At 38.7% G+C, this 13,575-nt stretch overlaps 4 protein-coding genes across 5 annotated transcripts; 3 read left to right on the top strand and 1 right to left on the bottom strand.

Annotated features, from left to right (window-relative positions):
• The first annotated feature begins 410 nt into the window (after positions 1-410).
• On the top strand, positions 411-2,236 carry LOC113678277 (uncharacterized). 2 transcript variants are annotated; one of them, XM_027195154.2, is made up of 2 exons: positions 411-478; positions 794-2,236. In XM_027195154.2, the coding sequence occupies exon 2, from the start codon at positions 819-821 to the stop codon at positions 1,620-1,622; it is 804 nt and encodes a 267-aa protein (XP_027050955.2). In that variant the 5' UTR covers positions 411-478; positions 794-818; the 3' UTR covers positions 1,623-2,236. The 2 variants fall into 2 exon arrangements, with proteins under 2 accessions (XP_027050955.2, XP_027050956.2); XM_027195155.2 differs by lacking the exon at positions 411-478 and adding an exon at positions 511-647.
• A 1,595-nt stretch (positions 2,237-3,831) lies between these two features.
• On the top strand, positions 3,832-5,059 carry LOC113678387 (dynein light chain Tctex-type 5-B). The gene has a single exon (XM_027195266.2). It carries the CDS (start codon positions 3,832-3,834, stop codon positions 4,351-4,353), a length of 522 nt encoding a protein of 173 aa, XP_027051067.2. The 3' UTR covers positions 4,354-5,059.
• On the bottom strand, positions 4,682-11,035 carry LOC113678356 (cytochrome P450 4F4). Its single transcript, XM_089187312.1, has 14 exons — positions 10,441-11,035; positions 9,726-9,915; positions 9,370-9,497; positions 8,691-8,809; positions 8,051-8,113; positions 7,681-7,813; positions 7,538-7,603; positions 7,179-7,266; positions 6,955-7,057; positions 6,605-6,735; positions 6,091-6,155; positions 5,784-5,866; positions 5,257-5,322; positions 4,682-5,058 (listed from the first exon to the last, which is right to left on the bottom strand). The coding sequence occupies exons 1-14, from the start codon at positions 10,645-10,647 to the stop codon at positions 4,947-4,949; spliced, it is 1,554 nt and encodes a 517-aa protein (XP_089043438.1). The 5' UTR covers positions 10,648-11,035; the 3' UTR covers positions 4,682-4,946.
• A 1,157-nt stretch (positions 11,036-12,192) lies between these two features.
• Positions 12,193-13,441, top strand: LOC149038329 (histamine H2 receptor-like). Its single transcript, XM_089187313.1, has one exon. It carries the CDS (start codon positions 12,455-12,457, stop codon positions 13,364-13,366), a length of 912 nt encoding a protein of 303 aa, XP_089043439.1. The 5' UTR covers positions 12,193-12,454; the 3' UTR covers positions 13,367-13,441.
• The last annotated feature ends 134 nt before the right edge of the window (positions 13,442-13,575 follow it).

A 13,575-nucleotide genomic window follows, 5' to 3' on the forward strand; every position in this document is an offset into this window, starting at 1 on the left:
AAGGTAGCCAAGCATATCAAAAATGTTCTTTCATGCTTTGCTTTCATATCCTTTCTGTATAGTGCCCCCCCCCACCCCCTCAAATTGTGCCTTTTGGCCCATTGGGAAGCTTAGAGTAAGAAATTGGGTTACATTTGGTCTTTGTTTTCAACCAAATCCAGCTGAGGGGTCCAGGTGATATTGGAAGAAGTGGTTTATTTACAAAGAATAAAACAATGATTGTCGTTCTTTTTGTGGTAAATAAATTGACTGAACACAGAAAAAAAGTGAAAGAAAAAAATTTTGTCAGCCAAATGAGCTTGTGGGTGTTGTGGAACGTATGCCGGATTCAAAGATGGCTGTATAATCCATAATGAACCCCAAGTCACACAACCGAGGTAGGTTGTTGTTTTCTAGTGGCTTGGGTACTAGTTAGTTTGAGCAATAATCGAACAACTATCTTATTTTGGTAAAACTTAATATTTCAAGCCACCTAAAGGTAAAGTGAATATCTTTACTTTCTCTACTAACCTGGCTTTTTCAGGTGTGCCTTTCTGTCTTCTTTTATTCGTAAGTCGAAAAAATGCTGTGAAGTTTTGGGATCGATTGATCGAACAGTGATTGCGGAAATTCTGCATAAACATTCTACTGAACTGAAATGGCAACAGGTACTAGATATTTTTAGCTTAGAGGATCTAATTACCAGATGTTTTCTGTAAATTGAAGGAAAAAATACCGGGAAACTTTGGGGGAAAATGTATGACTTTGATAAAGAAGGCATGCTAACGATCTTTTATAAATTAATTCAATGTAGGCCTTTGAAGTGTTTTATATGAACAATGCTGAATGCATTACCATGGACGACCTTTGAAGACGACAAAACACACTTTTGGGTTCACTATGGTCTCTGTACATTTGGTTTTCTTTTGGCAGTAATCACTTTTATAGTTCAAGCTACAAAACCAGCACCTTACGGAAGACACCAGAAATCTAACCAATCATTTGGGCCAATGGTTCATCAAAGACTTGCACACACACTATCAGATGCCATTCCTGGTGTACTTCTGTTTTCACTTGTATTTTTTCTTTATGGGACTCACACAGAATACACCAATATAACATTTTACTGTTTATGGCTTTGTCATTATGTACACCGAGGAATTATTCACCCATGGATCATGAAATACAGCAGTCCAAAGACCCCTTTGGGTATACCATTAGGGGGGCTTTTCCCTAACCTTCTCTACAGTTTTCTTAATGCTGATTGGATAGGTGCTGCTTCTTATGACTCTGACTACTATAAAGACCCACGGTTTATCGTTGGTGTTATAATGTTTGTCACAGGATATATCATTAACCGCTATGCAGACTTATCACTTCGCAAGCTTAGAGCAAACAGCAGTTCTGGGTATTCCATACCTAATGGATGTTTGTTCTACAAGATTTCTTGTCCAAACTATTTTGGAGAAATGCTTGAATGGTTTGGCTGGGCTTTGGGAACATGGTCAGTGGCAGGTACTGTGTGGTTTTTGTTTTCTAGTGCAACATTAGTACCACGATCTAGGCATAACCACAGATGGTATAAGGAGCACTTTCCTGATTATCCTGCAAATCGAAAAGCTCTGATTCCATTTCTGTTTTAAAATAGTCACTTAGATGTTAGTAAATTTGTTCAAGGGATGTAGTTGCTAATGAGAGGCACAAGGAAAAGTATGCTGGTATCCTGTCCTCTTTTCTGAATATCGTTCTATGTAGAAGGACATTGATTGAGCATTAAACAGGGAAAGTACCAAGATCATGTCATAGTATTTTACTGATTTCAGAGCATACTTCTTTCTTTGCCTTTCTCCTCTCAAAGTACTGAGAAAAATATTAGGGAAACCTTTTTAATCAAACGGGGAAAGAGGGGTTGGCAGTGGTTCTGTTGATAACTGGACTACCACCTGTTCAGGTGGAACCTTCTATAAAGTATCTCCTTTGGCCTGCAAAGCTCTCCATTCCAGCAATTGTCACGCAATTTCCCCAACTGATTGTCACACAATCCTTTCCAACAGTATAGATCATCACCTAATCCCAACTGATATCTTCTTAGTGGGATTGAGTTATAAGCCAGAAATGATACTGCCAAAACATGAAAAGAATGCCTACTACGTATGATAGTGAAGATCAGAGTTTTGACTATTTTAACTGTTAGTTAAACTTGTAAGACTACAAAGTATGTTTTGCTTGTATTAAACAGTAACATTTCTTTGTACAACGAAATTGTGAATAGTCATTGAGAAATAACCCTCGTGTTGTTGAAGATATGTAGGAGGATAAAGAAATTTTGTGGTGATTACATCAAGTCCTTGAAAGGGAAACCCGCTGACACGAACACACAAGACATCGATCACGTGATAAGTGACACCTTTTACCCCTAATACAAAATGGAGACTGTTTCTAAACTGTGTTCTGAGGGACAGGATCCGAGAAAGCAGGTATAGGGTTAGAAAAGGGAAAAGTGTAATCTTTTCACCCTCAGAGGAAAAAAAATCAGTTTTCGCTCTCCCTCCTGGTCGCTCCTGTCACATTTATTTCCAACACTGAATAAAGGAAACAGTTTCGTCGAGCGCGGAATTAAAAGACAACTAAGATTACATTATTTGGAGTTCTTTCAACGACCCTTGTTAGTGAAAATGTACATGGAAGTCTCTTGTGACTCTATCAGATTCTGCTATTTCACTTTGAACGTGAGAAGACAATCTACTAGTGAAATGTGATCTGCGCTACAGTTTAGCGGAAACCGTCAGTACGCGTTTGTATGAGGATGAACGCATCTATTTGAGGTGAAACTCATCTTAATAATCAAGCTCGAGATTTATTATTGCTTTCCTAGTGGAGTGGGAATTTGCGTTTGACTGCTTCAGTAATCAAAATGAACTTTGCCACCTCTTTTCACTGCAATGATTAACCGCCTGTAAAACCTTGGATCTCACTCAGAAACGAAGATCCTGACCAGTAACTTTGGTTAACCATATTGTGGGTACTTTGAACAACACGCATGCGCTTTCCCCCTTTCTTCACTGATCAATTTTCTACAACATCTTTGACCTTGACCCGGTTGAATTAATTCTGATTGGTAACTGTAGTTACTGCAAACATTCTCCAGAGTGGTTTTGTTTTGGTGGAATTTTAAAAGATACAAAGGATTACAATGATACCAGACTTTACATTAGGCCTTAAGTTTGTCTATGGTTTATATACGTAAAAAAAGTTAGCAAATTCTTTAGTCTCAACGGAAGTAAAGCTTAAGGGCTTTGTTTAGAAAGGCATTTACGAAGTCGGGGCTAATCTTCCTTAATGACGCTTTTTCTGAAGAAGATATTAATCCTGAATAGTGGATAAATGAAAACACACCGCGATATCGATCAAATTATGATTTCTTCTGGTAACATTAATGGTTTGAGAGGAACTAAGCTTGAAAAAAATCTATGATAAATCATCAGCGAACGATAAGGTTCAAATTTTCAAGACTCCTAAGTTTCCTAAAAGAAAATGTGAGGCGTTTAGTATGGAGAATCTTCATTCCAATCGATTATAGATGTTAAACGATCGGACAATCGTATTAAGGTTTTTTCTCCTAAAGTGAGTCACTGACAATTAAAAGATAAACAGACCGGAACAAAGACTGAACGGTTATGGTAAAAGAAAACTGTTTAGTCACGTAAACTTTTCGTATACGATTTTGTAGAAATGCGAACAGAAATTTCTCACTCCATGTCACCAGAAAACAAATACAGTTAATTCTTTGAGAAGTTTGAAGTCTTAAGCTGTACAAGTACAGGAGTCGAGACTGTCTAATCAATTAAAGTAATGACAAGCTCTGTTAATAGCGCTTCTTTGGAAGGATATTCGACAGGTCTACCCCGAGGAGTGTTGAAGAAAACAGGGAACAATCAACGTCAGTCGACTTTAGCAAGTCAAGAATCTTCTATTCTGTTTTCATTGGAGGGAGAAAACTTCAAACTGAGCGCGCCGGGTTCAGAAAACGCATTTAAAATGAAGCCTGACACATCGTTTAATTCCGAAAGAGTCCGTAAGCTGGCCGAGGACATTTTGCATGGAACATTCGATGGAATGAAGTACGAACGAGAAAGATGTCGACAGTTAGCGTTGAAGGCGAGTGAGGAACTGAAAGATAAAGTTAAAGCGGAGCTTGGTTGTAACAGGTTCAAGTTTGTTTGCTTGGTTTATTTGGGATCGAAGCAAAGTCAGGGAATGAGCATCACCAGCCGCTGTCTGTTGGATGAAAGATTTGATAGATGCGCAACGGCCTCGTTTCAAAATGGCTCCCTGTTTGTTGTGGCTACAATTTACGGTATATATCTGGAATAACTGTGAAAGACAATGTCGTCTGCACCTTCCATTCTTTGCACCCGTAACAGTTCGCTGATCATGTACTAGGGAGTCTCTTTTATCTTGAATAGTTCAGCTAATGATGAAGAGTATTAATAGACAGAACATTTTATAGGAAAAAGTGGCCAATTGTCAGGGCACCAACCAAGAGACCGCATTCCATATCCTTTCCAGGATAATCAGGAAAACCGTTTTCAGCTGCTTTTATGAGGCAATTGTTTTTAGCTCCTTCATATGAAATCTTAAAACTTCAGAAAACTTTCCAGTCCACCGCGCAATCTTAAATTAATCAATTAATCAGTCACCCTTTTTTTCGACCATGGAGATATTTTATTTTGGTTTAAAATGCGTTAAACCTCGTTGTACATCTACTTACTATATCCTTAATCAGCATTTACGGCACTCATTTGACCATTTGCAACGGTTTTGCGAAACATGTTTATATAGAACACTTGACAGCAAATGTAGTAGTTGTATAAAGAACCCTTTCGTTGAAATCTTGCAAGTAAATCTAATGATCGTAAGTTATAGCGAATGCTATAATGTGGTGTGTGTGTGTGTGGGTGTTTTCTTTAAGCTCGAGGGGCAATATTGACTTTTATCCCATTCTTAGCTCTCAAAATTAGCTCAGGAATCATGTCTTCGATTGGCACGTAATTGTTAGGATTGACAGATAACTTGAACCTGTAAAAATAATTTTAAAAAATAATTTGTTATATCAATACATACAAATTGAAATAAAAAATAAAGAAGAAAAAAAAAGTACATAAATACTTTAAATACTTGAATATAATATTTGCCAAATGACAAAAGCATGAAATGACGAGTAAGCAAACTAAGAATAATTAAGTGTTTATTCCTAAAAATATAAACTTCACTAACTTGCGTATGATCATAGCCACAGACAGTTTGACTTCCGTCAAGGCAAAGCTTTGTCCAATGCAGTTCCTGTTTGACACGAGAATAATTTTCACTGACATAAAAATATGGCTGGGTGACATAAAAAGTTTGAGGAGAAAACTGTTGCATTTCAGAGTAAAGCTCGGCAAAATACTGTGCGTGGTTGAGTGTCGAATATAGACGCAGTTTAAGCGCGGGAGATTGTACTACGCAATGCTTAGCGCGGGAAAATTTGTAACGCACAGTCAAGAACGCATGTTACACGCAAGCGTGGGAAAACTTGCAGTGCATTGATTAAACGTTTCTTAGGACTGGAAGGCAATGGCACAAGTATGGGTTCCCCAGTTTGTGAACCCGTGTTTCAGCTCGATTCTGAAACCGAAGAATGCACTCCGGAATTAGAACTTAGATACTAAGCTTTAAATAAAACATAATCAGGAGCGTCACACCAACCATGCAATACCAGTAAATTACACCAACATCAGTCACATACCAGTCCCGATATTTACCTTGGACCAGCCGAAAACGGTATGAAGGCATATGGTGACATTTCTTTAGCGTTTTCAGTCGTGAAGCGCAGTGGGTCGAACTTCTGTTTTAAATCGGAAACCAAAGGAATTTAGCATTTATAGTAAAAGTGACAAGAATATTTGATAAGTGTATGTTAAAGTTAAAATTCTCCACCAAATACCGAAAGAAAAATTCTAATTTCTGTTGTCGTCACTTATAATCCGGCGCAAATTAATGAAGAACATCTCCCAGCAATCACTTTTTGATGATAATCTGTCAATAGGGAGCTAATTCAAAAACACAAACCTTAGGGTCTTTCCACACGTGTGGGTTAAGATGTAAAGCGTAGACGTTGGTCATCACCCAAGTACCTGACGAAAATGAGATGTTTTTTCAGAGCACACACGAAGTATTTATTTTACCATTTTGCCTTCTTTTGGGATAAAGAACAGTTAAGAACTTGAAGGATGTGGTAAATAACGCGAACAACATTGGAGGGGGGGGGGGGGGAGAGGGAAGAGGGGGAAAGGAATCATACGTTTCTGCCTGGTCCCAACACCAATCGATGTTGACGACGCCGTTTGCATCATTTTAGAAATTTTTGGTTGAACAAATAGGTTTTAAAAAAACTTTCCAAAAAATAACAACTTGACATATTCACAAATATCAATAATAGGCAAATACAGGACCCAATGCTCTTCCCAAACCTGAAAAAACCGCCTCCTTCCCCCTGTTAGTGAGTGACAACTTGGAATGAGGGCTATTGACAAATGCATGCCTCTGACAAGTCAGGAACGTTTGTGATCAATACACACAGTACCTTCCGGCACCAAATGGCCATCAATTTCATAGGTCCTGTCCAATGTTCGACTGATCATGGGGACTGGGGCGAATAACCGGCAACTCTCCTTGATACACATGAGGAGATGTTTCAGTTTGCCGAGCTGCTTCCTGTAAAAACACACATTACGCCATTGGTATAATGATGTCATAGTAGAGGCTAAATGACAAGATAATTAAGCCAAACCATCAATTTCCCACACACACGTCGATATTCGAAAACTTTAAAGAGAAGGCATCCCTCACAGGGCCGTCAAGTGGCCTGAAATAGGGTATAGAGATGATAAGCTCCAAATATCTTTTACAGAAGGAAAATTAACTGTTCCTCACCACTCTATCTCATGACTGTTTCCAAACACTTCTTCAATCTCCTCCAGGCATTTCTTTTGGTGCTCAGGGAATCTCGCCAAATTGTACAAAGTCCACGAAATAACTAAAATGGTAAATAAAGTAGACCGGATAAGTACCTTTTGTCTTTCAAGGGCAAAAGGTACTAGGCTGCCGGAGGTTTTTAACTAAGGCCTTCGTTTGAAATGAGATCTTATTGTACACACCGCTTGCCGTGGTGTCGTGCCCTGCAAACATGAATGTCACGACTTCTCCGACTATTTCTTCGTCTGTTAAGCTGCTTCCATTTTCGTCCTGAATCATAGAGAGAAAAAAGCCATTTACACCAAGCTCGATAAGAGTCGTAGTGCGAAAAAATGAACACAGAGGGTGCGTGGGGTAGATTTTCATGGATCGAAGTTAGAATCGGAGCAATTGCGTACCTACCCCTCCCTTTACCCAACAACTGTTAATGTTGTGAGAAGGGGAGGCACAAGGGCGCAGTTGCTCAGATACTGACGTCGATCTATTTTCATCAATTTAAAGGTACTGCTTTGAACAAACAGCGCTGAGTCTTCTTAATTACCTTTGCCTCCAGTAGAATATCAAGGAAATCCAAATGCTTCTTTTTCCTGAGTTTCTCCTTCTCCTCCTGAAGTAAGAACAAATAAAAAATCATTGATATGGCCCAAGTTTTCAAATACAATCAATAAACTTATCAAAACTCACGTCATCCTGTAGAGCTTTACGCCTGGCTTTTATTATTCCATCTGCTTTTGCATGAACAAACGCACAGTTCTTAAAGAACCTTCTTCCGTCAGGCGTCAGCTTATAGATGGTGTCATTATGAATGAGGGGATTCCTACAAAACGGTGTACAAGTAGAATAGGCATGAAAAAATAGATTTGTGTAACACTGAGGAGTGAGAGGATGAGGATGAGAGAAGAACAGGGATAAAAGACCAGAGGAAAGAGGCATAAAGAAGAGGCAGGAGAGACTTGGTGAGGGAGGAAGAGGAAGAAGACTAAAGAAAGGAACTAGAGCAATGCAATGAAATGTAATGCAATGCAATGCAGTGCCAGTTAAATATGTTTCTTACATTAGTCTGTCCAAAATCTGACCCGAGGCTTCATAAACAACCACAATGTAAGGGTCCTGTTTTCTGAAATGCGAAAAAGGAAACAAACAAATGACACATCACCTGGTATATTACTTAGAGTAAAGGGTGTAAGCAAGAGGGAGTCCTAAGCTTTATGTTACTTCTTCCTTGTTAAGAGGAAGTGACCACGTATAATAATAAAAGAACCTAAAATAACTTCAAATGTATTAAGATGCCGATGAGAAAAAGCCCCCCCCCCCTCCCCTTTTACCGGAAAATGCTGTTTACATCCCTGGACTACTCTCCGGTATATCTTGAGCAAAGGTTTTCACAGTGATGTACAGCACTGGTAGAGTAGACAAGGAAAATTTGGAAAGAATCGTCTACCGTCCAATGACAAACATCGCAGTCTTTTCAGTTGTCAAGTTTTGAACGACCACAGTTATTAGATTTATTCGAACTCAATCAGACCAGTCGCTCTCGATCTCTATGCGTAATAGCTGGCGCGGGTTTCGCCCTCGTCAGACAAAACCCTATAGAAATCACGCGGTCTTAATCTAATTCTTTGAAAACAATTTTTTTTGACATACAGGTTAGCTATCTAAATGTGTCTGCTATATCTCATAGCTTCAATTCTTACTTTTGAGTCTGGCAGTTGGTTCTGTAGCTGAGTGCACATTTGAGAACGGAGTCTAATGTCATCAGACTAACATGATGAAACAACTCCACTTCCCCACCCTGCTGAGCAGACCATTTTTCCTGAAAGAAGAATATCATGATTTGCTGTAAAAGGCTTCTGAAAAAGCCATTTTTGAAGTTTCCATTTGACCACAATAAGTAGCACAGGTATTGGTACCTTTGACTTTTTTTCTTACTAAATTGTATTGGAGTTCGCCTCTCCCTTAGATTGAGAACAACCAATAGTATCTCCTTTTCGGCGAGGTCCGTCACGCGAGTGAAAGAAGCAACGAAAACAAATTAAATTTATGGTAGCGCGCCGCGTGGAACTCTTGGAGTGAGGCGCAGCGGGCTAGTATCAGTTGTCATCATTATTATTTTTTTTTTTCGATTTTATTTCTGTTTTCTTTCTTTTAATCGCGCGACGGACTTCGCCGAAAAGGAGGGACTGTTCGTATTCTAATTCCCCTGATCCAACCTCCCTCCCGCATCGAAAATGTCGAACACAATGTTAACCTTTCTTATCGAAACTTTAGGTTGGAAAGAAGCATTTTTTCCGCCGGGGGGAGGGGGGACTTTTCCGCTGGTTATAAAGTAAACATTTCTCCTTAAAATCACGTGTGAATGCTTCAGTTCCTTACCAGAAGGACATCGGTAGATTCCTGGAAAACTTGAACGTACGGCTTGAGAATCTCAAAGTGGAAAGCTGGAGTGAGGAGTCTTCTCATTCGAAACCACTTGTCTCCATATGAAGTTACCAAGCCATCTCCTACAAGCATACACGACATTTTACAGTTTTATCTTTACACTTGTTGCTTCAGTCAGCAGTTTGATTAGAAAGATTAGACTAGCCCCAAGGTTAGCCCCGCGGTATAATTAGGTCCATCACCTGATTAGAGATCTCCATCTATCTAGGTAGTGTAGTTTGCATTTACTCGATAATGATGATGATGATGACAATAAAAGTGATGACGATGATGATAAAGTTGCAACTCACCAATGAATGGTCTGACAAGGTTGTACACAAGCTTTTCTTTGGGTGCATTACTGGACTGAATGACTTTGACTGTTTCCGGGTGACAAAGGACTACTAATGGCTTGAGTGGGCCAAACCACAGGCGATAACAAGTTTTGAATTCTTCAGCGCATTTTTCGTGGAATTGAAGTCCAGCTCCGTCAAACCGTGCCTACAGATGAAATTGACAGGCAAGTGTCATGAAATCAATCAGCTTGATACCATACCCCTAAAGAAGCAGGCATGCATAAATCAATTTGTCACATGTTAAGATAAGTTCATCCCTTGTGGTTCGCTTACCTCGTCACGTAAATAAAAGGGAGCCTGTTGCGTGATAGGTCTTACAACCGTCTTCGCTCGCCACGCAACGTTGGCTCATAACGTAACAGTTTAAAATTATCAATTTGTAAATGAGCCTCGGCTTGTTAACGCTGAATCCATTGTATCTTCAGTTTGTTTAGTTTTGCTGTAAGAGTCCAAACCGTAAATTTTCACGTACTTGAGCTTTCGTTCGCTATAGCCTTGTTTGATAAAAGGGCCAAAGAAATAAATCCTAAGAGATTTGGATAATATTTTAATTTAAAAAGGAATCGAATGAAGTTCATCATACACTACAGTGAGTAATTGAACGGGTTCGTGACATCACCACAAGATATCATTCCGGCCCACAACCTGACTCAGCTTGTTTAAAACTTACGTAATCAAGATGTCCCTTCAGCCAGTGACCATCCGGTCCCGGTACTCCATCGACTGACTTAACAGCAAGTTTCCTTTGCCGAACAAGGCTTAGTAAGACGCTCACAATGCAGAAGATTGCAGCAGTCACCAATACGAGAGATGAGAACGTCTGTGGACTCGACTGCGGTGAATATTGCAAGACAAATTCCGCTACCGATTGAAGCATATTCTTTGGAATAAAGTATCACAAAGGGCGGTTTTAAATGCTTTTCTCGTCTGATTTAAGCGACTTTGGTCTCTAATGATGATCAGAGGTGACACGTAATTGGAGTGTTGAACAGATTTGCGTGGTCCATGATTGACAAATGTCAATTGTTTATGTCACGAAAACTTTTATTTTGATCGCGATTAAAATGCAAATAATTGTTTTGCTCTCTTATTGTGGTTTAATGAATTCCTCTGAGAGTTAATGTACGAATCAAAGTCCGTGGGAAACGCTTCTCTTATTTATTCATGTCACTTTATTTTCTTTACAGGGTTATGTTTGGGAAATAATTTTTAACTGGGAAAAGTGCACGCGGTGAAATTGCTGTACAGTGCCTATTGTGTGTAGAAATAAAATGAAATAATTAAAAGAAAAAAAGGGTCAGACCTCCGATATTTGCTGTGAGTAAGTACACCAAACAAATTCCTGGGGAACCTGGCGTAGCGTGAGCCTGCCGATATCAACAGGCTCCTGCTAACTACAAAGACGCAAAATGTACACGTTTGCGACTTCCGTCGACACTATAGAAAACACACACGTAATCATAAATTTTCGAAACAGGTTTAAAGGAACATTACTCTCCTCTTGCGTAGACAAGGAGTTTTATGACGTCATCAAATCCATTTTTTTCCTCAAACCCTTCCGCCCCCAACCCCCCAAACCTCACGTGGAGTTGAATAAAATGAAACATGTCTTTTCTCGTCCTGACCTTAGAAGTCTCGGAAGATTTGTAATAACCGTGACAATGTAAAAAGTAGCTGAAAGAGCCATTTCCGAAAAGAGACTTCCACTTGGCAGCACAAGTAGTTTCTAGCACGGAAATGGTATTTTCTTGCAAGGACAATATTTAAGTAAACGTCATTCAAGGCAATTAGAACAATATCATTACACATACCCACGGATTGGTTCTTTCACTTGGGGGTTAAAGTCATATTTTATGCATATAATTTGAAACACCTTTTGTTCTGAGAGGGCAAAGTTATTTTTCTGTTTTCTTAAATAATTCAATATTTATTTCGTCCCGAGTAAACATGCATCAGCATTATTTTATCTTTTATTCTCAAGTAACTATTTCTGAGACAAGGTTGTGTTCTTAAACTACGACCACTCACTGCAGCTTTAAGATAATAATAATTCCAATTTTCATCAAGCAAAAAAATTGATTTGGCTTACGGGAATTTCATTGCATTACCGTGTCAATTACATATGTGTATTCTGTAGCTTTAAATAAAATAAAAAAAAACCGAAAACAGATGACTTTATCATGAGCGTAAGGAGAGCTTAAAACTGATTCGAATAAGGAATAGATTCTGAAAATTTCTTCGATCAATCTTTTCGTTTTCAATATTTTCAGATTTTAAATTCGCGCATCTTTTGACTGAAAAATTGGCTAACACTTTATACTTGATTGGCATTTATTTCGAGAAAACAGCGCTTCCCCATTTAAAAATAAACCGACAAAACAGTTTCAGCAACAAAACGCTAACAAAGTATTTCTTACGGAAATCCTGTTTATTTAAGAGACAATGTCTGTCAATAAATAGAATTACAATCTTCAAAAGTCATTTCGTCGCCCCGAAACCATGATTTTCAATTCTTAACTCCAATCAAGTAATGTTTTGAGTGAGGTTCCCGCACTAAAAACGAAATTGACGTTGAAAACGTTTTAATTCTTAAGACTAACAACCACCACAGATGTATATTTATTTGAGAGCCGAGAAGATGAGAGGTTGTGAAGTTTCTGAAGACTGAAATCGTCAAAAAGAAAATGACCAACGCTTCCAGCTTGTGTGTGATACTCGGAGCAACTGTACAAACAAACTCTACCATACTTTATGAGCACAACTACCGTAATTTTGTTATCGGAATCAGTATTATAAACGGACTACTGTCGCCGGTTGCTGTTGTTGCCAATGTTTTTATCCTCTTTTCGTTGTGGAAGACGTTTTCTCTACATTCCGTGTCAAATATACTGGTTGCATCTTTAGCTATGGCCGATCTCTGCGTGGGTTTGTTACTCCAACCTATGCTAGTTTATCTAATGAATACTCGTCTTGTCGCCACCTTTTGTGTAGTTTTTGAAATTCAAATGTTTCTGGCGTATCTCTTCACAGCATTATCTTTAGGAACGTTAACTTACTTGAGCATAGAGAGAGCTGTCGCTATTCATTGGCCTTTACGTTACCATGAACTAGTGACTTCAAAAAGAGTGGCTTCTGTTGTATTTCAGCTTTGGGTATTTCAGATTTTGATTTCGTTAATCATCTGGTTCGCTGTGGGAAGGTATTCAATCCTTGCCATACTGTCTGTCGCAGGAGCACTGTGTTGTACTTTAGTGATTTGTTACAGCTATAAGACAATTTGGAAGATTATTCGTCGACATCAACGGCAGATACAAACTGAACAACCCATTAACCAAGAACAAAATGCTTTTGATTTGCTTAAGTACAAAGCAAAGACTTTTACGTCTCTAATGGTTTTAAAACTGTTCGTGTTATGCTACCTTCCTTATTTATGTGTGGAACTAAAAAAACACAAGTCCATCGATGTTGTAGAGTATTCAGTTTTAGTAACAATCGTTTTTGCCAATAGCTCTTTAAATCCTCTGATTTATTTTTGGAGGATAAAGGATCTAAGACGCGCAGCATTGAGCACTTTAAGAAGCCTCATTATTTGCTAAAAAGAAGCAAATTAAATGGAAAGTTACGTACAGAAAATAAGCAAAAGTTTTTCTAACCGTAAGCAATCATTACGCTTTGTAATGTCTGTTGACTAGGAATTTACACGGGGAAAATCCGGCAGTGTAGATCTATTTGAATTTAGCATTTAGTGACAAACTCATTTACATATAACGAACAGGTTCTGCGAATTCACTCTATTCTGTAGCTT

Source organism: Pocillopora damicornis, chromosome 11 (assembly GCF_964200805.1).
Source record: "Pocillopora damicornis chromosome 11, jaPocDami1.2, whole genome shotgun sequence".
Classification (NCBI taxonomy): domain Eukaryota; kingdom Metazoa; phylum Cnidaria; class Anthozoa; order Scleractinia; family Pocilloporidae; genus Pocillopora; species Pocillopora damicornis.